General features: G+C 41.0%; 1 protein-coding gene across 11 annotated transcripts in view; it reads right to left on the bottom strand.

Moving 5' to 3' along the window:
- LOC143279950 (focal adhesion kinase 1-like) overlaps window positions 1-24,225 on the bottom strand; it is a 129,933-nt gene that overhangs the window by 41,393 nt on the left and 64,315 nt on the right. For 10 of the 11 annotated variants that reach the window (XM_076584315.1, XM_076584319.1, XM_076584318.1 and 7 more), the window contains 8 exons: window positions 18,793-18,968; window positions 16,336-16,423; window positions 14,431-14,510; window positions 13,687-13,804; window positions 12,171-12,311; window positions 11,079-11,156; window positions 9,559-9,772; window positions 7,035-7,088 (listed from right to left, as the gene is read on the bottom strand). In XM_076584315.1, the coding sequence (XP_076440430.1) occupies window positions 7,035-7,088; window positions 9,559-9,772; window positions 11,079-11,156; window positions 12,171-12,311; window positions 13,687-13,804; window positions 14,431-14,510; window positions 16,336-16,423; window positions 18,793-18,968 (949 nt within the window). The remainder of the gene's footprint in view (window positions 1-7,034; window positions 7,089-9,558; window positions 9,773-11,078; window positions 11,157-12,170; window positions 12,312-13,686; window positions 13,805-14,430; window positions 14,511-16,335; window positions 16,424-18,792; window positions 18,969-24,225) is intronic. The other variant, XM_076584312.1, reaches the window with a different exon arrangement.

Genomic DNA, 24,225 nt, shown 5'->3' with positions numbered 1-24,225 from the left:
GGGGGGGGGGAGGAGGAGGAGAGGCAGACAGACAGACAGACAGACACAGAGAGACTCGCAGAACGCCCAACAACAATAACATTACGCTTTGGGATCACCGGAACCCATTTTCCCCAGCCAGCCCCGTGAGGCCGGAAATGAACAAAGGCTGTAACAGACAGCTGATCATTCTCCGACCCTCGCCAGGGACGTTCGCTTTCAGTCCACACCCTCCCATAGCCACCCAAATCCAATTCCCACACTTCAACGAAACAAAGAACACACAGAACATTGTCAAACAATCCATTTTCTGTCTGACCCAACTAGGAAAAGAACTGAGAACAGGGGTGGGGGGATGACTAAAAAGAAATCGGCATTCGGAAGAACCAACATCAAAGATTATATATATATATATATATATATATATATATATATATATATATATTTCATCTTTGATATGCATGTGCATATATATATATCATCTTTGATATGTATGTATGTATGTATGTATATATATATATATATATATATATATATATATATATATATATATATATAAGGGAAAAACAATACAAAGAAATAAAGACGATACTCTGCGTGAAAATACGAAACAAAAATGAGTAAATAATGAAACAGAGCAATTTTTTTAAAAGTTACATGATAGTAACGACGAACAAGCAGAAGGGAGAAGAATAGAAGTAAAAGAAGAAGAAGTGGGCAGGGCAAGGGAGGAGGAAAAGAAGGAGGGGGAAAAAAGGAGGTGGAACAAGAACATGAACAAGAAAAACAACAGAAAAACAAAGTTCAAATAGACGACGACAATGTACAGTACAATGATATCAATTACTACTGCGGGCTTAGGTTATTTGAATTTTCCCAGGAAACGGAATTCAACAGCAACAACAACAATAATAATTATTATAACAATAACAATAATCAGGGGGGAAAAGAATGAAAAATAAAGAGGGTGGGTGGCAAGGATGGAAAAAAAAGAAGAAGCAGACGCTGGCTCTAGGAGTGGCGGAATGCAGGAGAAGTGGGTGTGGGGTGGGGGGGGGGGGGGAGAGAGAGAGAAGAGAGGAACAACAGGGTGGGAGGAGGAAGGAGGAGGAAGGGTAAAGGAAAGAGAAAGAGAGGCTATGGTGAGATGAGGTAGACCGGAATGGGGGAACGGGGCGGAAGTGATGTGGGGGAAGGGGGAGGGGGGGACGGGACGGGGAGGTCAGGTCAGGCCCCAGCGATAGTGGATGCTGGTGGGGTGTGGAGGAGGCGCAACACCACACTCCTGCCTGCTGCTTGTGGTGCTACCACCACCACCACCACCGCCACTCACGACTGTCACTACACAACGATCAATACTCTAAGGCGCCCGCCAGTACTGCACTGCCCTCGCCAGTAGCTGCCTTTGTCTCGCGGCGCGCCGCCCTCGTCAATTAACAATGGAGTAGCAAGCCGTCATCAGGTCGTCGTTGTTTTCTGTGTGTGTGTGTGTGTGGAGGAATGACCCACCCCTCTTTCTTTTCCTCCTTGGTTCTTTCCCTTCTTCCGTCCCCGCCCGTCACCTGTCGCTGTCCGTGTCGCCAGAATGTCTCAAGTGACAGACGTTGTTGTACAGGTTGTTCAGGATAAAATTAAACCGCCAAATCTACTTGATCTTGTTTTCGTCTTTCTGACTGTTAACAACACTTGTTTCGTTCCCCCCCCCCCCCTCCCCACTCTCAACACTCTGCTTGATTCCTCTTGAAAAAAGTTCTGTACACTTACCATAGAGATGTAATGATGCAGGGACAATGTTGTGTGTGCGCGCTCACGCACACTTTTTGTTTTGTTTAGTGTGTGCTTGTGCGTACACATGTGTGACAGTGCATTTTGTGTGTGTCCGGATTAAAGGCAGCAATTCCTTGCAAATCCCTGGATTGACAAGTGTTGTTTTGAAATCTACCAAATAGAATAAATAATCTGACCCTGCTCTTGAAAAGTGGCATCAAAGCACCCGAACACCATGAATTGGCTTACAGTTGTGCTTACATAGTTATGTGACGCACAAAAATGGTCTCAGTGCCTTGTATCCTTCACCCATCTGTTAAACATAATGAGATAGAATCATGGATGTATATTGCATGCTGCCTGTTGCTCCAACTTACCATGTTCAGAATTAAGCTTGCTGAAACCGTGCTGTTCAGCAGAAACACTGGGTTATCTGATACAAACCAGGAGGCATGGTTCACAGCTTTTGTTAGCATAACAGTTTGAAAAGCAAAGCAGGAATCTGAGCAGCTAAGAAACTTCTGGTTTTGACTGGTCTGCCATTGTCAGAGTGTTCAGTAATAACAGCAAGTGTTGCAAGTTTGGGTGTGTAATTCAAGCACTAATGGCACATGAGGCAATCTTTTGTACAGACATGCACAGCATTACATGTTCATTTACAGTCAATATCTAACACATTCTTGGCTCATTTGATATATTATTGCTTGCTCATTTAATATATTACTTCATGCTCATTATTTTGGTGTCTTTGACACTCTGGTTTTGCTTTGGTGGTTTCCTTCATTACGCTTGAATGCAAAGGTAATAGTCTGGTAACTATCTGGAAACGTGTGCGTGATGCGGATGCGGATGTTTTGTTCATATAAAGCCATTTCCCCTCATGAAGGAATGTGTGTGTGAGCATGTAAGAGAAAATTGTTCTTGTCATTTTAATCTTTACCATAGATTTCTTTCCACCTTCTTTTATTTTTTCATTTTTTTTACAAAAAAAAAATCACTCCTTTTTATTCTTTAACAAAGGCGAAAAATTCACTTTGCTTTTCTTCTTTTATGATCACAAATTATGCAGAACAACCCCCCCCCCCACCCCCACCCCAAAAAAAAAGAATAAAAAGGACAAAGAAAAAAGAATATTGTTGACAAAAACTTCCAAATCAATTAGTTTCCAAGTTGGATTTTTACATATGTTTTATGACAGACTCTATCTCCTTCTTACATCAACACCCCCCTCCCCCTAACCTTCCCTCCCATTCAGACAGGCAGCCATACTTCATATTTTCAGGGGGTCAAAAATCTGTTGTTCAACAGCTAGGTTATGGAACCACTTTCCCATTCATAAATATGGATGGACGCCATGTCTCCTGAAGCAGTGTTCATCACTGGAACATGGAGATGCAGAGTGTGGTGTTCTCCCATTAGACAGGGGAAACAAGTGTGGAAAGCACCCCCTCCACTGCAACAACGCCAGAACTGGGCACTCGGCACTTCTCCATCTCCCCCTCCTCATCCCCCCCCTCCCCTCAACACCCCCCAAAAAAAACTGTGAAAAAGGACGCCCTGAAGGTGGCAGGACAGGAAACGTACAGCTGATCATTTTCAGCGAGCAGGAATCGGTTGCTTAGTAACCCGTAACAACACAAGGGCACCACCGCTGGTTCCCATCGATTTTCTATGTGCCCTGGGTGTCCATTCTTGCATATCAATCAGGACAGGGCAGATTTCTTTAATATAAATAACATGTAACTGCCTGCCTCCAAGTTCGGGATGGGAAGCTGGGGAGGAGGGGGGTTATAAAGGGAGGGGAAGTGGAGGGAGAATGTGCTTCTTCAGACCCTGATGTATGTTTTCATCATGTGGCTGACAGGGCCCCTTCCTTTTCCAATATCTTTTCAATCGATTTATGGAAAATGTCTGATGAAACTGCTGCCAGCGCAGAAGCAAACAAAACACAGACATGAACAGGCATTCAAGCATTCCTGTATGCTGGTAATCTTGCATGTATGCACAGCATGTATGCATGCTGGTAATCTTGCATGTATGCACAGCATGCATGCTGCACACAAAAAATGCCTGCACACATACAAACACACACACACTCTCAATGTGTGCATGCACTGCACACAAATTCAATATCAAAACCAACCGAAAAAGTCAGCAATCATCTTTCAATCATTATTCAACATAGAATTTACCTCGTTCCATTACAGATGGATGTTTGGGGTAGAGAGGGAGTGAAGAAAATATTCAACCGGAAACAACGGTGTCAGAACAGGAAAACAAAACTGCACCATCAGCGCGCGCACACGCACACACACACACTGTACACATGCACATGTGTGCACCTACACAATGCATAGGTACATAGCAGGATGCAGCTAGGAATGACTAAGGAAGAAAAGGGACCTCAAAGACAGAGGAGGCAGGGAATGAGAGCGGGAGCAGAAAATGCTGACACAACAGAAGAGAGAGAGAGAGAGAGAAAAAAACAAACAAATAAAAAAAAGTAAACACTAACAACCACCCAACCCACCAACATGGATCAGGGGACCAACCTGCCATCAATCCCATGCTACACAGCAATAATTCAACCCCCACCTCCACACCCCCCAACACACACACACAAATAACCTGTGAATACATCGCTAGCACCATGCTTTTTGTCCACAGAAATCAATAAGCGGCAATAAGAAGGGGGGAGTGGTGAGGGTGGGGGCTGGAGGAGGAGGGAAGCTATCAACCCTATCAGCATCCTCACTCCCGGGCTGATAAAACACAAGTTATCACGCTGGAGGCTGGTGGAAAAACCAGTAGGCATGGGGAGGGATCAAGTGCTTCAACGCATGCGATAATAAACAGAGAGCTGGGACAATGGGGATTGGTAGGGAGATTGGGGGGTGGAGATGTTAGAGAGGATGGAGGTTGTGTCATGGACAAGGCAGACTGCTGTGAAAGGGAGGGATCAGAAAGAAAATGTGAAGGATAAATTCATCAAAGGGATGCAAGATTGTTGTCGACCAACATGGTTATATCAGATTTAGAAAACTGAACTGCAGAAAATCTGCCATTTGCTATATGTTTATCAAAATCTAATGAATCTAATGATGGAGGTTCAATTTAAGAAACACAAAGCTTGCTTTTATGTGAACAAGTACACTTCCCCGGTCACACTCGGGGTTTAAGTCTTCACACAGATGATAGCGTGCTACCCACACTGAAACACCAATATTCCTGGAATAGCATAGAAATTCAGACAGCTAAATTCCTTATTGAACCTACAAAGCACAAACCCATGTGTGTCCGAGTACGCAAGTGTGTGGAAACAAATGCAAGCATTTCTGTGACTAAAACTGCTGCAGGAGTGAATGATGTGCATCAAACACATATGTAATGTATAGTGTTACAGTGTTACTGTTACCAATGCTTTAGTTACCATTACCTGAACTTGAATTGTTATATCTTATGATTTCAATCAACAGCATTAACGGTCTTTTCCAATTGAAAACTTTCTTTCCCATGTCATGGCGACATCCAAATTCATATATCTGAGCCCCGTGGAGTGTCACATTTCTGACAATATTCTGGCATTTATTACAAACAACTTGCACAGACATAAATACAAAGAAAGTCAGAGATGAAACTAACACCAACACTATCATAGACAATAAATCTGAATTATTATGGGTTGAAATGATGCATCAATGATATGCCAGAGGTTATATCAAACAAATATTAAGAGATTAATAATATGAACAAAGAGGTAAGATTACTCTTCAGCATTAAAGAATAAAAAAACTGAATATTCTGAAGGAATAAACCCCACTCTTTTGTTCAACATGAGTCCTAATCAATCCACAAGTTGTTTTGAAATCTTGACAATCTGAACAATCTTAATCTTTATGCTGATCAAAACACATACTCAAAAAGTCAGAATACCATTCCATTTTGTTACAGATCAAATAAATCATTTTTCACTTCTGTCAACAGATTTTTGTTTTGTTTTGGTCTGTTAAAGAGGGAGAGGGGAAATGGTAAAAACAAGGCAGTCAGAAAGGCCTGCATGCTGATACACAAGTCATGTGAATCTAAACGTCTGAACTAAAGTGAGTGTTACTCAGCTCAAGATGTGAACAGGGTTATGATCTGTGTATTCATTCATTCCATTTTTCATTAACTGCATCTCACCGACACTGATAAAAGTGACCCTTTCCCTGTTTCTTACACTTAAAAATGCACATGCAAGCACACCCAACCCCACATCTTCGCATGTATCCACACACTCATGTGCACAACCATTCATACACACATGCACCCACATTCAATGACAGCATAAATCATCCTTTCCATTTCTCAGAAGTGAGAAAAAAAAAACACACAGAAAAACCAACACATATTCACATCTGATTTGAGACAATTATCGACTGTTAGTTTGACATGCATTTAATGAGTAATATATCATGCAGAAAACACTGTAAATATATAACTAGAATAATCTCCCCCCCACTTGTGCCACAAGAAATTCAGTCTGTGGGTTCACTTCTTGCATTACACAGGCATGACTTCATGGAACCATTCCATCTCATGATCTGGTATGAAACCATTAGGACTCCATCTCTGTCAATAGATGTATCAACCCATGTCTCTCATGGGACTAACATTTGATCTAAATGTGGTGCATTACACCAGGAACATTGGTAAAGTTGATGATCAAATTTCCATTCTAAATTCACTTTGTTCTAGACTTGGGACACACAAAATCAAATCTATTATGGTTTAATTGTATTCATAAATAGATATTAAAAATAATAAAGTTATCACTTAATCTTCTTGTTTCCTGAGGGAATGAAATAAGACGTTGGAGGTTAAGGGAGGAGGGAGATGGGGAAAGGGTTGTTCTGATTTGCATTTCACGAAGCTCTAATAGCAACCCATTTCCAGTGAACCTTTGATGTCCTCTGTTCCGTTTTCCATTTTTTATTTTTGACATAACAAGGAATTCTTGTAAAAATGTTCATAATCATACACATGTTGTACACACACAGACAGACACACTATTCCTTTACCTTTATTATGTTTTCAAAACAAAAATAAAGAAAATAAATGTGGAAAATAAAGTTAGATAACCCAACACAGACTTTCTCACACTAGGCTATAGGAAAAGGAAAATGGGTGGTTGTGTTAAAAAAAAAAAGAAAAAAAAAAAGAGAAAAAAAGAGAGGGTCTTGTGAGAATCAAATCACCCCGTGCAAGGATCAAAAACTGCCAGGTCAAGGTCACACAACAAAGGTTACCTCGGCTCTGTTCTCGCTCTTCCTCAGAATCGTACATGTGCCAGCTCAAGTGATCTTCAGTGAGGAAGATACATGCACAGGTTGGTTATTCACCAGTTAGACACAATATCAGTGATGAAAGCACAGATGAGACAGAGATGGCTTAACTAACAATTTCAGTAACGTGATGGGTGACCAACATGACAAGGAATCCATGACCAACCAAAGCGATCTGCTTCTCTTAAAAAAAAACACACACAACAAAAATGCAAAACAAACATGAAGTACAAAATATTATGGATGCAACCAACAACACATCCTCATAAACTCATAATGACAAACCAGCTGAATGATGAACATGTAAAGTCAAAGAAAGAATGAACCACTTAACAGAACTGAGAAACAGAAGCAGAAAATTGGTTCTTCTAGAAAGTATGGATGAGTGAACAGCAAACAAGCAAACAGAAACATAAATAAATAAATAATACACACTAAGTAAGAAAGAAAGAAAATAATATTTTCAGGCCTGAAGAATCCTCTTCTTTGACCACTAACAGACACTATCTGAATGATAACCTCATGAAACTAAGAACTCAGAGTATGGGATGAATACAACAGAGGTTGTTACTTTGAAATATACAGTGCTAAAATGCTAACGAAGAATTTTTATTAAAATAAAGTCAATAAACAAATGCCGTATATGAAATGATTGACAAAAAAAAGAAAAGAAAAAAAAAACAGAAAAAAGAAAATGAAATCTATATAACAACAAAACACATAAAGCCTACGAGACTACTATAATAAAACAGTCCAGAAATGGCACATGATTTGGTTTTAATCAGAATAAAGGTTCAATGAATGTAAATGCTGGTTTCTACACTATAAATTGTATAACTTATTTACTTTGATGATAAAAGGTGGATCTTTTTCTTCTTTGTTATTTGCTTAGAAAAAAATAATCAAAGTCAAATTAATAGCACTTTGTGTGCCTACAAATGAAAATTATTGACGTTTTCACTATTTCTGACAATGAATCGAGAATGATGGAACTGTATGTTCATGGAGAGGCAAGAAACTGATGTGTTGTTTGTAATTTTGAGAAATAACAACAACAACAAGAAAAGCAAACAGAAAAAAGTACCCCCTTCACATAAAAAAGCACATCTCCTCGTCTTAAACATGTAAGTCCAGTCGTACATGCATAGCTATCACGCTGACACATGTTCTGAGCAGTTTGTGTGCTCAGCTATGCTGGTACACAAATGGACATGCACTTTGCACTCATCATTTATTCTTAAGTTACAGTCACAGTGATTTTCCAGGTTTTTTTTTTTTTTTTTTAATATGTTTTCTTCTCATTGAAATTAAAGCAAGCATGCTTTACTTTTCACAGGTGATGGGAAAATTTGTGAACATTATATATATATATATATATATATAGAGAGAGAGAGAGAGAGAGAGAGAGAGAGAGAGAGATATCGGGTGTCCCCAAAAAAGTTAACCACTTTTTGACAAGTATTTTCTCAGTGATAGAGAAACTGAATTCATTAAAAAATTGTACACAGTAACCTTAGGGCATCATCAACAAGTCTGCAAAATACCTAAAAGTTTGAACGCAAATGATGTGAGTATGGTCAAATTCAAAACAGCATGTCAAAAAATCCAGTATCAGAGCTGTGCAATGTGACCTTCATCATGTTCAAGGTCCAGGTGTTGGCATCTGTCAATCAGTGTCAGTCTATAAATAGCCTGTCTGAGCATCAAGTCTATTGATTTGTTTTATTGGCGTCTGTATCCAAAATCAGTTCTGTCCAAAGTTTCAGTTTGGAAGGATCAACCATGCCTTTGAGTGAAAGTGATAAGGTTACCATTGAAAACTGTTTCAAGGAGAAAGTGAGTTTTCCTCTGATATTGGATTTTTTGACATGCTGTTTTGAATTTGACAATACTCGCATAATTTGTGTTCAAACTTTTAGATATTTTGCAGACTTGTTGATGATACCCCAAGGTTACTGTGTGAAAATTTTGAATGGATTTGGTTTCTCTATCACTGAGAAAATACTTGTCAAAAAATGATTCACTTTTCTGGGGACACCCGATTATATATATATATATACTATATATATATATATATGCACACATATATCACAAAATACACAAACATGTGCAGGTATGTATTTGTCAATTTCCTTGCAAGGGTGTCCTCCTGGCTTGCTGATACTATTTTGTGTGTTAACATCTGGAGTATTGCAGATTCATCATCACTGATGACTTTGTTAATCCCCCTTTCCTGACAAGAAAACAAATCACCGCCCCATCCATACAATGTTATTTGAACATAAATGGTCAAAGTTTCATGGAAAAACAGCAACTGTATACACCTTTGTTATATATATGATTGTTTGATATGCAGTGGATCTATTATTCAAACTTACACAGAGAAAAAAAACACCGCCCCATCCATTACCAATGCTTCACCTACCACTCCCCTTCCCCACACACAAACACACCTGTACACCAGCACCACAACATCAAGGGTCCTCACCTCTGCGACTCCACAGTGTCTTGGCCACGTCATGCACCAGACGGCAATAGCCATCAATCAGGTCAGCCATGTCCTCTGCAGTGTCCAGCGAAGCACAGGTGACTGTCAGAGGCTCTGTGGCTCCGGCAATCTTCAGCTGCAGAAGACCCTTGCCGTCCTCCCCAGACACTGTCTGGATGGACTGCACCTGGGCAAACTCCGCCATGTGGGTAGGCTGCAACACACAGGAAAGTTTCAGTTTTATTTTCTCAGGCAGCATCACTGAATTCAGGAAAAAAAATCCATAGACATACACGACATCACATCTGCTAGGCAGATGCCTGAACAGCAACATAACCCAACCTACTAGTCAAGCCTGGAGTGCATGCATATATATTTGTGTACCTATCAGAGTGGTTTTCTTCTACAATATTTGCTAGAGGACAACACTTGTGTTGCCATGGGTTCTTTCCAGAGTGCCAAGTGCATGCTGCGCATGGGACCTCCATTCATCTTCTCATCCCAATGTTCAGATGCTCAGTTTGATTTTCCAGTCAAACTTGGGAGAAAAGGTGAGACCAAGGTTCAAACGAAGATCCTTGTGGACACTGTATTGACAGATACGCATCATAACGATTCTGCCACCTCCTTTACATGTGAGCAAAAGGCTGATTGTCTTGTGCAGCTGTCATCACTGTGTTCCAGAGTCAGAACTAAGAGCAGTAAAAAGCACAGGTAGGATAGTCTTGTGTCCATGCTCTTCAAAACTTTAACATTATGTTGGAAAATATAAGCAATCTGGTAACTGTCACAGCTGTCAATCAACAGATGGAAACACCAGATACCCAAATGATAACAAAATAACATTTCACAGTCTCCGATATTGGATAACATAATAAAATATTGTTCCACAATTGCACAACAGTCTGATACAGTAGTAATTCATGCCTGCCCTAGAAAGATATGCATACATATTTGAATTTTCTACAGCAAGTTCTCGTTTCTTAAAGGCAGTCACATGCCACACATTAAACATAAGCATAACGCAGTGAATCTGTTAAAGAAGCCTCAGGCTATGTTGTAAAGATAATGTGTAAGGAAAAGGTGAAGGCACTGCACACAGTTTCAGTTTCTCCAGAAGGTGTCACTGTGTTCGGACAAATCTATATATGTTACGCCACATTTGCTAAGCAGATGCCTGACAGCAGCATAACCCAACGTGCTATTCAGGCCTTGAGTGCATACATATATATATATATTTGTGTACCTATCAGAGTGGACTTCAATAGAATGTTGCCAGAGGACAACACTTTTGTTGCCATGGGTTCTTTTTCAGTGTTCCAAGTGTTTGCTGCACACAATGCCTTGGTTTCTTGTCTCATCCGAATGACTAGACACTCAGTTTGATTTTCCGGTCAAACGTGGGAGAAAGGGCGAGAGTGGGAATCAAACCCAGACCCTCATGGACACTGTATTGACAGAAAAGTGTCTTAACAGCTCTGCTACCTTCCTCTAATTGCACACAACCAAACAATACTCACAGATGAAGCTTTGCCCGTGAGGTAGCTGATGCCCACATCAGGCCCTATCACAATCTCCACGTCTATACTCCAGCCAGACTGCAACCAATTTGACATAATCTGTTAGAATCTAACTCCACTATGACACATACATGGTGGACATGCCATCCCATTCCAGTCACAGACTGGCACATGCAGTGTAAATTAATCAATCAATCAAAAACACTTTTTTAATCCACATGGAAATTAACTTGTGCAATAACAGGCTTGTTGTAAACACCAACTTAAAATGAACATGCGCATCATAAAAGACATTAAAACTAGTCAAATAAGAACTCACAGTAGCTGATGAAAGACTCGAACAAACCACACACACACACACACTTAAGACAATAAGGTACTGCACACCAATGTATGCAAATATAAAAAAAAACATGCAACAAATGAACTGTATATATTTAAAACACACACACACGCACACACACACACACACACACATATTAAGACAATAAGGTATTGTACAACAATGTAAACAAATAAAAACACGCAACAAACAAACTGAATATAAAAGATACCATCCCATCATACTAATATATCTGCGCTTCAGATGATCCAGATACATACACCAAGTTGAAGGCAATAACAGAATCCACATATCACAATTTTTTTCTTCTTTTTAATATTCTGTAAGACTGTTCAATAGATGGCTGTAATCAAATATCAAATTCCAAGGAAATCTCAAATCATTTATAGTTTGGACAGAATGCAACAATCAAAAATCACAATTTTTCCCCTCTATCCAGACAGCATAAAAATGGCTTAATGCTTGATTTGACTTAGTAACAGTCTGATAATAAACTAGATATTTTTCTCACAACAGGAAACTTCATTTTTTGTGTTATTAAAAAAGACAAGAAAGACATACAAAACATCACTGTGTGCTGTAGCAATAAGGATTTATAGTTATCCTTAACAGTTGGAAAAAAAAACCCTACTGTGCGACAGAATGAAAGTCTTACTCTCGCCTGTTCCTCTCTTCATGTTCTGTCTGGTAATGCTAACAACATCCACACACAACTCTGAAAACAGTCTCCACCCACACACAACACTTACCCCCAGAGCACACTTGAATCTCTCTTGGTTGAAGTTGCATACAGTGAAGAGGGTTTCAAAAAACTTGTACACACACTCAGACTCACTGAGCGGAGCATACTGACGAAAGTTGTTCTGGATCAGTTTCCGCAGGGCTTTGGGCTGCACACACAAGACACCATCAGGGTAAACTGCAAAAGGCCTCCAGAGTACCTTTTATTTGTGAGTATATCTGCTTGGAAATAAAAAGGTGTAATGAAATGTTCTAGCAAAATGCTGGACCAAAAACATTTTATGACTTTGTTGTGTGACTTAGTCATTCAGCTTGTTTAATCATTTGATTTTAAATGAATGTTTTACACAAATCAAGGCCTGACCATCGTGTTGGGTTTAAACAAAGGTCAGGCATCTGCTCTTTTTTCTTCTTTTTTTAAAAAATTCTTCTTTTAAAGCAGATGTGTTGTAGCTTACACGGATCAGTTCGCATGCTTTGACACCTTGAAACTGAAAAGCTGCTGCATTATAGCAGCTGCACAAGGTGTACTGAGAGTGCTGATGAATCTTATTATGACCAGTTATCATACCTGCATCAGCATGAATATGTTCACCACCTGGCATCATCTGAAGACACTACAGTACACCAGCCAAAGATGTCCCACTGAATGCTTATACCCTAATATCATCAACTAATGGATATAAATAATTACATAGCATTCCATAAAATAAATTGATAGCATCATGTATTGGTGAAAATACATGTACACCACATGATGATCAGCTATGGTTATAGTCCATGTCAAGCAACACGATGGCCAGAATCTGACAAATGATTTCAGTCTTCTGAACACAACCTCAACTTTAAGCATGCTGTTTGTCACAACTGAAAACAGCAATGGCAACTGTATCTAAAAGTCGATTCAACAGAATTAATTTGTGATGATTCTCTATATCGGGCTATAAAGAAAACTGTGTCACAAATTAAAACAGCAATTGCATATAGATATAAAATGAATTCAACAAAATCAGTGGTCATACGCTGTCTCTCCTGGGCAAGCTATGAAGACAAACTGTGTCATAATTAAAAGCAGCTATTGAAAGTAAACATAAATTTAACAAAATTATTTGTCATTCCTAGTTATCCTGGACTGGCTATAAATGTCACAATTCAAAACAGCTATTGCAAGTAAATGTTAATTCAACAGAACTAATTTGCAGTCATACCATATCTTTCCTGGACAGGCTGTAAAAACAAAACTATGTCACATATTTAAAGCAGCAATATACCCTGTCTTTCCTGGGCAAGCTATGAAGACAAAACTGTGTCACAATTCAAAAGCAGCTATTGCAATTAAACATACATTCAACAGAACTAATTGTCATTCCTTGTTTTCCTGGACTGAAAACAACAATGGCATTTGTATATAAAAGTTGATTCAACAGAATTTAAAACAGCAATTGAATGAAAAGGTGAATTTGACAGAAATAGTTTGTGGTCATCCCCTATCTTTCCAGGACAGGTTACAAAGCCACAACTGACCTTCATGCCTTCAATGATGGCCCTGGGCAAGAAGCGTTTCAGCCCCACCTCCTTCTCCAGGTACTCAAAGTTGGACTTCTTGTCCAGAGCTACCTGGGGCATGTCCTTGAAGAAGCGCCTGTCAAACACACGCACACATACATATGCAAAAGATATGCTATATATATATATTACTTCTGTCTGTCTCAGTTTAACCATACAATAGTATATATTAATAATTAATAATAATCATAATGATATGAAATTTGCAATAATTAGTATTCATATAGCGTAGAATCTTGTACAGGCACATCAAAGCACAGTTCAACTAGACTCCACAATCGCTTAAATTTTCCACCAAGAGTGATAACATTATTTAACCCAGCATGTCAGAAAGTTCATCAGAAGCGGTGGTGGTGAAAATCAAAGCAGATATAGGAAAGCAAGGTGTGGAGAGTAGAGGAAGCTGACAGAAGCGGACCTATTTGCGTAAAGAACGGTCAGCCACCATCCCATCCTCCGCCCTCCAGTCATATACACATATTCCCACTTGTACAAACTGCAGCTCAAAAACCCACAAGAAAAAGAAGAAGAAGAACCTGCCTGACTGTTCTGCTGCATAAATCTCAGCTAATCTTTAGAAAAAATGTTTTTCGTTTCTCTACAATTTGTTCCTACGTGTTTATGATTATTTCAATTATAACAGAGCACTGATAAAAGAGCAAGTAACTTTATGTGGTGTCCATTCATCATTTCATGACTGACCTCATCTCTATGCAGCCCAGTTTGATGGCCACATCTGTCTCCACCTGTTCAGCCAACTCCCTCATGTAGTCAGATCTCACCTACAACATACACATTGACCAGGTAAGTTACTTCATGATGATGTAAGATAGTAAAACAAGTCTGACAATGACCATCAGTAGAAGAGGCAGCTGCTGTCTCGGATATTTTGGGCTAGAATCTGATAATAATGGACAGTGTCTTGCCCAACATTCCCTCTCTCACAGGGTGTGTGTGTGTGTGTGTGTGTGTGTGTCTGTGTGCACGTGTGCATACATGCATGGATGCATTGTGTGTGTATGCATGCATGAATATCCTTCCAATGTGACAAATTTATAGGGAAGCAATGGAGTCAGGTATTAAGAGAATGCAGTCAATGTATGTATATAAGGCAGGATGGGGAGAGCAAGTATGGCTACATACATGCGTGCGTGTGTGTGTGAGTGTGAGAATGTGTGTGTGTGTTTGTATGTGTCTGCATGTTTGTGTGTGTGTGTATGCATGTGTGTATGCATGTTTGTGTGTGTGTGTGTGTGTGTGTGTGTGCACGCGTGCATGCGCATCGAGTCAGGGTGAGTGGGAGTCAGTGTGTGATTTGAGTGAGTGAGCGAGTGGGAGATTGAGTGAATGTGAGTGAGTGAGTGTATATGTGTATGTGTGTGTGTGTGTGTGCGCGCGCGCACGCGTGTCTGTGTGTGCATGTTACTGTCTGTCTGTCTCTGTGTATGTCTGTGTAGGCGTGCATGCATATAAGTTCATACATGCATGTGTGAGTGTTCATATCAGTCTGCATGATGAATTTTGAGTGTGAATGCTGAACAAAGAGCAAGCATTTTGTAGTATCTGCATAAACACACACTTGTGTGTGTGTGTGTGTGGGAGGGTGGGCACAGGAAAGGGTAGTGAATCAATCAAAAAACAACACAGGACACAGGTAAACTCAACTGACACAACAGAGGACTAAACACACACACATGTACAGTCATATGCTCTGTTGTAAGCCACAGACTCATTGTGCCCAGTGAACTTCAGCATCGATGTGGTCAAGTCAAAAAGGATTGCTTCCCTTTGTTTCCCCCCACCCCCAAACCTCCCCTCCCTTCCCCCAGGGTATAGGATGAGCTGTTCCCTATGTTTCTAACTCACCTGTTGGGAGTGGCAATGAGTAGGGTAGGAGAGAAAGGTAGGATGCCTGTGTAAATATTTGTGTGTGTGTGTGTGTGTGTGTGTGTGTGTATGTTGGGGGGAGAGTTGGTGGGGGTGGGGGTGGGGGGGAGGTAGAGATGGGGTGTCAACCATGATAGGGTGGGGGTGGGGATCGGATCCAGTATCAAAGGTGAGAACACAAGTGCAGTTTCATCCATCAAAATTTATTGTTGTAGTTTGTTCTTTATTCGAAGAGCAAAGTATATGGCAGTCCTTATGAAACTGCTATATCTGAGATGGAGAGTGGAGCAACAAGTGTGTTTCAACTGTCATGTGTTGTGTTGTGTTGTGTTGTGTTGTGTGTGTGTGTGTGTGTGTGTAAAAAGATTATACTAGATATTCAATATGAACGTTATAACATTCCAACGGCAACAGGTGGGAAGATGATGATGTCAACACAAGAGAGAACTGAGGTGTGGAGATAGGGAGGGAGTGGAAGCGGTTATGGAAAGGAGATAAAGGGGAATGGAGGGCAGGGGGGAGACAAGAGAGAGAGAGAGAGAGAGAGAGAGAGAGGGGAGGGATGCATGCAGTGCCCTTTCAATTATTTTCCCATTTTGCAATGAGCAAGGAATTGTCAGGTAAGTGAATCCTCTCTCACTTACAGTTTCAAATGGTCAGCAACACTGCACATTCTTTGTGGGGTAGGGCACATGCAAACCCAGAATAGTCCTAACTAACCTGATCATACAGGTAGTAGAAGGTGACTTTGTCCATGGAATACAGCTCCTGGAAACTGCGAGGCAAGTAACGAACCCGCAACTCATACCTGCACAAAGACGTACAGCACCACTCAACACAAACCATTACAATTATATGTAAGTATCCACATCATATCATATTCCTGCAGGATATTCAGTTAACCAAACAAAGTGACATGGACAGAAACCACAATTACTGATTCTTCCACATCACTGATCAATGCAACTACATGATTTATCACTGAGGTTCAGACTTCTTGCTGAATAAAAATGAGGCTCCAAGGAATCTAGTGAACACTTTATCCTCAGACGCTTCTGCTTACATCCACTACCACAAGCCTAGAAAGCCTGCAACCCCCTGAGCAAAAACACAGTCATGTGTCATCGTGTTCTGGAATCTGCAAAAGGGAACACAGACAAATGTCTTGTTGACTTGAAGCTGAAAGAACAATTCCCCAAGGACAGACATGTGATGCTTATAATGCTCAGGTTTTGTCCCTATATTGTCACTTGAAACACACTGCTAGAGGAACAGTGACAGAAACAAACTATAGTCTTTATCTTGTACAGATATATACCATGGAGTAATGTGGAGTGATGGCCTAGAGGTAACACGTCCGCCCAGGAAGCGAGAGAATCTGAGTGCGCTGGTTCGAATCATGGCTTAGCCGCCGATATTTTCTCCCCCTCCACTAGACCTTGAGTGGTGGTCTGGACGCTAGTCATTCGGATCAGACGATAAACTGAGGCCCCATGTGCAGCATGCACTTAGCGTACGTAAAAGAACCCACGGCAACAAAAGGGTTGTTCCTGGCAAAATTCTGTAGAAAAATCCACTTCAGTAAGAAAAAAAAAAAAAAATTGCACGCAGGAAAAACTAAAAAAAAAAGGGTGGCGCAGTAGTATAGTGAAGCGCTCTCCCTGGGCAGAGCAGCCCGAATTTCACACAGATAAATCTGTTGTGATAAATACAAATACAAATACCATGTGCATGTGTGTCTATAGTTTCCTCTACCATGTTCAGTTCTCGTTTGCACTGCATTGCATTGTATTGTATTTATTGTATTTTATTGCAATGCACTGTAATATGTACTGTGCTGTATGGCATTGTACTGTACTGTAATGTACTGCACTGCATGCACTGCATTTCACTGCATACATTCTTGTCACACACATTTAACCCTTTCACTGCCATGGTCGCATATCGGCACCAGCTAGGTAAAGCACCCATGTCACTGAAATGCAACCAGTTGATGGGCCTTTTGTGCATTAACCTAATGCTCTTAATTTTCAGTGGTAGGATTGGCCTTTTTTTTTCTCCACACATCACAGGGGAATCCCCAGCTATTCTTAGACACTATCTCTTCTGTAGTTCCTGCACAAAGTTAATTTGCACTCGAAAATGACTGGCGGTGAAAGGGCTAACTGTGAAATTTGGGCTGTTTATCTTGGGGAAAGCGTGACAGCACAGTGCAACACCACCCATTCCCCTTCCCCTCTGTTTTCCTCCATCTTTCTGTATACAAGTGTATTGTTTTACTTTCAAAGTGGATTCCCTTCCCCCCCCCCCCCCCCACCCCCCCCTTTAAAAAAAAAAAAAAAAGAATTTCACCAGAGAAAACTCCCCATGCTGTTTTACATTCACAAAGTATCAATACTGCACACAGGACCTCTGCATATGGTCTTATCTTATTTTGTCTTTGTGATTCGTGTATTCTGGCCGTGCGAGTGTTAAAGAGTACACATGCAGGAGTTTGTGTAACTGAGAGAGACATAGTGTGAATAAAGTACCTTTGTGCTTGTGTGCATGCATCTGTCTAAACGTGTATGTGTCGCATTGTGTTCTTTGATATGTATACATGATTGTGTGCATGGAGAACTGTCAGTGATATAAACTTTGGCTCATTCTCATATTATGCATGTTCAGAGGACATCATCAATCATTACCACTGTATAATTCCATCCATTCTATGGTCAGTGAAGCCATACATCGTGGGATGGAGAAGAAGAGGACAACAGGTGAACATGTGTAACTGGATGTAATTATCCTTTATTTTCAATACAGGTCAGAAGGTGTAACAGTGTAACTGTCCTAGCTTTTTTGGTAGCAGAGGTTATAAAGGATGGGTGGAGTGGGGGAATGTGCGTTTTGTTACATTTTTGTTTCACTCACAATCAAGCCTGCACACAGGACTAGTGAACTAAGGTTTCACCCCAGGATACTAGAAGGAACTTAAACTATAATACAGTGGTAATGATTAATGACGTTCACTGACCATCTATAATCTGAGAACAAGCCAAACTTCAGATACTGACAATTCACATGATGAACATGCATGTGTACACACATCAAAGCACATATATATATGTGACACATACTCATTCAGACAGACACATGTTTTCTCATTTTATCAGTTTACATTTTTGCTGCACTGACCTGAGTTCCTCTGGCTGGTGCTTGGCTTCGTACTTCTGTCGCACCTGGTACATGGTGAGGTCGTTGTGCAGCCAGTACCCCCGCCTCGTCCCGATGTGCATCAGCTTCAGGGCAAAGCATCGTGCAAAGTACCGCTCCCCTGCCGCCAGTCGACCCACCACAAGTCGGATTATGTCCTGCAAGGAACAACAGATTAGGGAATTCAATCAATTACATCATATATAATACATAAGATAGTGATGTGTGTGTTTACATTATTGATACTTATATTGCACACACTCACACAGACACTCTCTCTCTCATTCTTTAAAGGAGGAAGGTAGCAGAACGGTGGTGATGTTATCTAGATGCGGGCCTGGGTCTGAATTCCGGTGTCAACCTTTCTCCCAATTTTGACTGGAAAATTAAACAAGCATCTTGTCATTCAGATGAGATGATAAACCATGGTCCCGGGTGCAGCTTGTACTTGGTGCACTGAACCCATGGCAACATTAAGTGTTGTCCAAATTTTCATATACACACATACACTCAGGGCCTGTCTGATTGCTTTGGGTCATACTGCTGGTCAGCATCTGCCAAGCAGATGTGGTATAGTGTATATGGATTTGTCCGAATGCAGTGATGCCTCTCTGAAAAAAAACTGGGTGAAAAAGAGTGATAAAAGGCAGGATTATTTTTCATGACTGCCAAACACAATGAATGAAACAAACTCATCTGCTGCAAAGTGTGTTCCAGAAATTCTCACCAGCTGTCAACTCCACCTGAAAAGACTTTTCAGCTGAGAGAGAGATTGCTAATGTTAACATACCATATGTGTACACAATAAGATGTAGGAATACACACAGAAACAGAAAGAATAAGAAATTGATACAAAGACATGCAACTATACATCACTTGAAGCATAACTGTAAGGTGTGGGGATGAGTTTTGATGGTAGTGACAGGGTGGGGAGGGCTGGGGGAAGTGAGGCACAGAGAAAAAGACATTTGGAGAAAGAATATAAAATGACCTTAGAATATCCAGTACATATCAGTAATTAGAAATTCATTTATTCATGAAAAGCAGGGAATAATGATGGGAACAGGTAAATGACAGGGACTGGGCAGAGAAATGTAGAAATCCAAACCAATTATAAAAAAAGAAGAAAAAAAAAAGAAGAAAGAATCGTGGCTTTTTCATCTTTATAAGTTCACTGTGTTTACATACATATGAAAACAATGGCATCTGCTGTATCTTACAGCATTCTTCACAAATGATTAGCTGTTTAGCTAATGTGTGTGGGGTGTGTGAAGATGTTGTGCGTGTGTGCGCGTCATGTGTGTGTGTGTGTGTGTGTGTGTGTGTGTGTGTGTGTGTGTGTTTGTACGCATTTTGGGCCCCCTTATTGAACACATATTGCTATGACACGGCAGACATGAAAAGCGGATTTGTTCAGTCACAATGTATATCTGAGAAACCTGACTGTCACACTTTGTATCAAGCAACGTTACTTTCAGAGATAACCACATCAACTGAATGAAACACACTCTGAGAGCCTGACACCTAGGATGATGTTGGGTCATCTTGCAGAATTCTGTCAGTTTGTTCTATCAACGCTCTTTGATGCCAGAAATTTGACATCTTGAATGATCTTTTCATATGTACATTCACCCTTCCACGCTACTTATGCCAGCAGATTCCTGTTTCCATCCTATTTATGCCAGCACGCTTCCAGAGTTTTATCCAAACCCTCATTTGTTAGGCTCTGCTGGCAGTAAATATGTAAAGGAGGAGTTCAAGGGGGCAGGGATGGTGGGGGTGGTGGGGGTGGCGGTTGAGGGAGAAGTCTGGATGGTTCTGGCTTCCTGAAATTCCAGACTCATAATGCACTGTCTGCCTTGATTTATGGCCCTCTTTTATCTCTTTACCTGAGTTCCCACAAAAAGGTTGTGAGGGAAGGAGTGTGGGAACCCTTTCTGAAAATGCAAAAATCTGTTCTCTTTGTTCTTGTCAGCAATAAAAGGGAACAGAATGAGCTGAAACAAAAGAAATCTTTTGCCATAATTAAACTGATAAGATAATATTCAGCGCGAATCTTACGAACTGCAATATATACATCAAGAATTGCTGCGCAGGACTACATCAATGACCGTCTATGAGCATCTGATATCAATATTATGCTTACAATCTCTCTCTCTTTTAACAATTTTTTTTTAGTTCTTTGGCCAATTCCCTGCTAAACAATTTCCCTACTTTTGCCTTTTACTGTGTTTACCATGTGTGTGATGTAACAGTGAATAAGTGAGTAAGAAATTGGTTTAATGTCACTTCATTGTAAGCAATATTAAACAAAGATTTATTGGACCCTTTCTCTCTCTCTCTCTCTCTCTCTCTCACAAACACACACACACACACACAAACACACACACACGTGAAAATACAAAAGGCAGATTTCAGAGATTTCTAATTTCTCACATCTACAAACACACTGAGATTTATTGTCACATCCACACTTTCATATTCTTGAACTTTCTGTATCACAGGTATCAGTCACACACACACCACACATACACACACACACACACCAAACAAACATTCATGCACACTCACAACTGACACACAAACATACATGCATGCACACATACTAATACACACACTCTCTCCCACTATCATAATTACCCTTTCAACTATTGTATGACACTGCTAAAATGGAAGAAAACAGAGTATTAAAAAAAAAGAAAAAAAAAGACATAATAAAAAAAAAGGTGAAAAAGGAAACTGAACACCAATAACAAAAAACAAACAACAAAACAAAGAGAGAGAGAGAGAGAAAGAACCTCCCCCTGCGGCAACTACCACAGGTAACCAAGCACAGGCCTTCAACATAACAGACCTGTAGCTGTTTATTTTCCTATCACACACCCCTCTTCACCTGTGACGAGTACCAGGTGAGGGGGAGAGGGTGTGGGGGGGTGGGTAGAAAAAAGCCCACATCACCCAAGTCTGGGAGGGAAGAGATGTTGGCCAACAAACTCTTCAATGGCTGGGCTATTGGGCGCTGGTGCTCACTACCAACATTACCAGGTCCAACACACTGAAGGACTGGAGTACCTAAGCTGCCAGTCAGCCGGCATACCACACAGTAGTACATACCCTGCTCTGCTTGAAGAAGTCTAGCATCTGGACCAGATACAGCAAGAAGCCAGACTGCTTTGGTATAAATTAGTGTCCTGCTGTTTAAAGACAGAGGGAGGGGAGAGAGGAGGAGGGGGGGGGGGGGGAGAGAGAGAGGGAGAGAGAGAGAGAGAGAGAGACAGAGAGGAAGCAGAAAGAAAAGAAAAAAAAAGAAAGGCATCCCCGAGGAAATCTCAGGAATGGCAGTATGGTTCTGGTACCAGTTTCAACAAGAACCAGACGCCTGGCTGCACCTTTTTGCACTTCCAGGGGCTTTTACAGAGTTACCTGTTAATGTTGGGCGTGGGAAATGTGTGAGCAGTAAAGACGTCTGTCTTGTTGTGCTGGGTCAGTGAGGATTGTTTGGCTTTTCAACAAGCCCTCACTCAAAGGTGATCTTGACATGCCCCTTCATACATACACAAACGCACAAATAGATACAAACACACACATACATACGCATACACAAGGAGGAAGGTGGCAGAATAGTTAAGATGCTCATCTGCCAATACAGAGTCCGTAAAAACTGGGTTCGAATCCCGCTCTTGCCCTTTCTCCTAATTTTGACTGAAAAATCAAACTCAGCATCTAATCATTCAGATGAGATGATAAACTGAGGTCCCATGTGCAGAAATCATTTGGCGCACTGAAAAAGAACCCACGGCAATGAGTGTTGTCTTCTGGAAGAATTCTATAAAAGAAATCCACTGCGATATGTACACAAATACTTAATATAAGCATGCACTCAAGGCCTGACCAAGCACGTTGGGTTATGCTGCTGGTCAGGCATCTACCTAACAGATGTGGTGTAGCGTATGGATTTGGCCGAACACAGTGACGCCTCCTTGAGAAAGTGAAACTGAAACTGCATACACACATGCACCAACACACACACATACATACACACACACACATACATATATACACACGCATGCATGCACATACACAAATGGAAACGTGTGTGTGTGTGTGTGTGTGTGTGTGTTTATATAAGACATTTACACTCTCCTCTCAGAGGGATGGAAAGAAGGGGGGGGGGGGAGAGAGAGAGAGTCATCGGTACTGCCCTGTATGCCAAGATTGTAATGGTTTCAGAGGTAGAACTGCTTTGCAGTGAAGAACCGACAAAGACTGACTCTGGATACCCATTTCTGGTGGGTGTAATGAGGACGGATACCCATTTCTGGTGGGTGCAATGAGGATGTGGTGTGGAATGTCACTCTGAAAACTGTACAACAAAGTCACGGGCCTGCAAATTTTTTCTGACCTTTTAGAATGAGAGGAAATGCAATCTTATTCCCCATCCTGCCACCTCCCATCCCAAACACACACACACACACACCTACACCTGATATCATAATTATGTGTAAAGACATTGAATGAAAGTACTACACTACTACTATACAAACACACACATAGACACTGACACAGACACACAAGCACACACACACACCCTCCCATTATACTACACTATTACACAGACACCTTATATCAGATATATATGTGTAAAGATGTTGAATGAAAGTACCACACTACTACTATACAGCCACCGACCCACACACACACATCCTCCCATTATAGGACTAGCATCATTCAGCTGATGATTATTCTGTCCTGACTGGTGGATACCTGGTATGTTTGAGTTTCCATAACAGTCATGGGTCACCGGGGAGTGGGGGGGGGGGGGGGGTGGGGGGTTGGGAGGTTGGGGTCAATCACTTTTGATACAAAAACAACACGAGCAGGGTTCAGGCACTCACATATACCTGCACATCTGTTTGAGCTGGGAGAGTGGGAGAGCAGAAAATATCTTCCCCTTTGACCAAAACAATTGCCGCCAGCAGTCACACATCACATACCACGCACACGCGCGCGCACAAGCACGCGCGCACACATACATACACACCCACCAATTATTCTTTGACTCAGTACTGACAGATGTTTGATGAATGGGGAAAAAAAACCAAACCCTCTCACTCATAACGTGTGTATAATCATGTATTGCATGTGTGTTTCTTCAAATAATGGCAGATGTGGGTGAATGTACTATTAAAAAGTCGGCCAATGTGCTAATTTCTCCACCACTGAAAAAAACACACACAAACTTCCTATCCCCTTCCCCCAAACCTATGTGGAGGGGGGAGAGGGTGAAGAAGGGGGGGGGGGGGTGCCACCTCTCTGCCACTTGAGTCATTTGCTCTCTTCATGCTCTTTGGCATACTGATGATATGGCAGTAGGTCAGGCAGTCAGGCAGTGAAGCAACAAGGACAAGCAAACGT

This window comes from Babylonia areolata, chromosome 3 (assembly GCF_041734735.1).
Source record: "Babylonia areolata isolate BAREFJ2019XMU chromosome 3, ASM4173473v1, whole genome shotgun sequence".
NCBI lineage: Eukaryota > Metazoa > Mollusca > Gastropoda > Neogastropoda > Buccinidae > Babylonia > Babylonia areolata.
The sequence above is the reverse complement of the archived record's forward strand: the minus strand, read 5'-3'. Positions and strand labels throughout refer to the sequence as shown.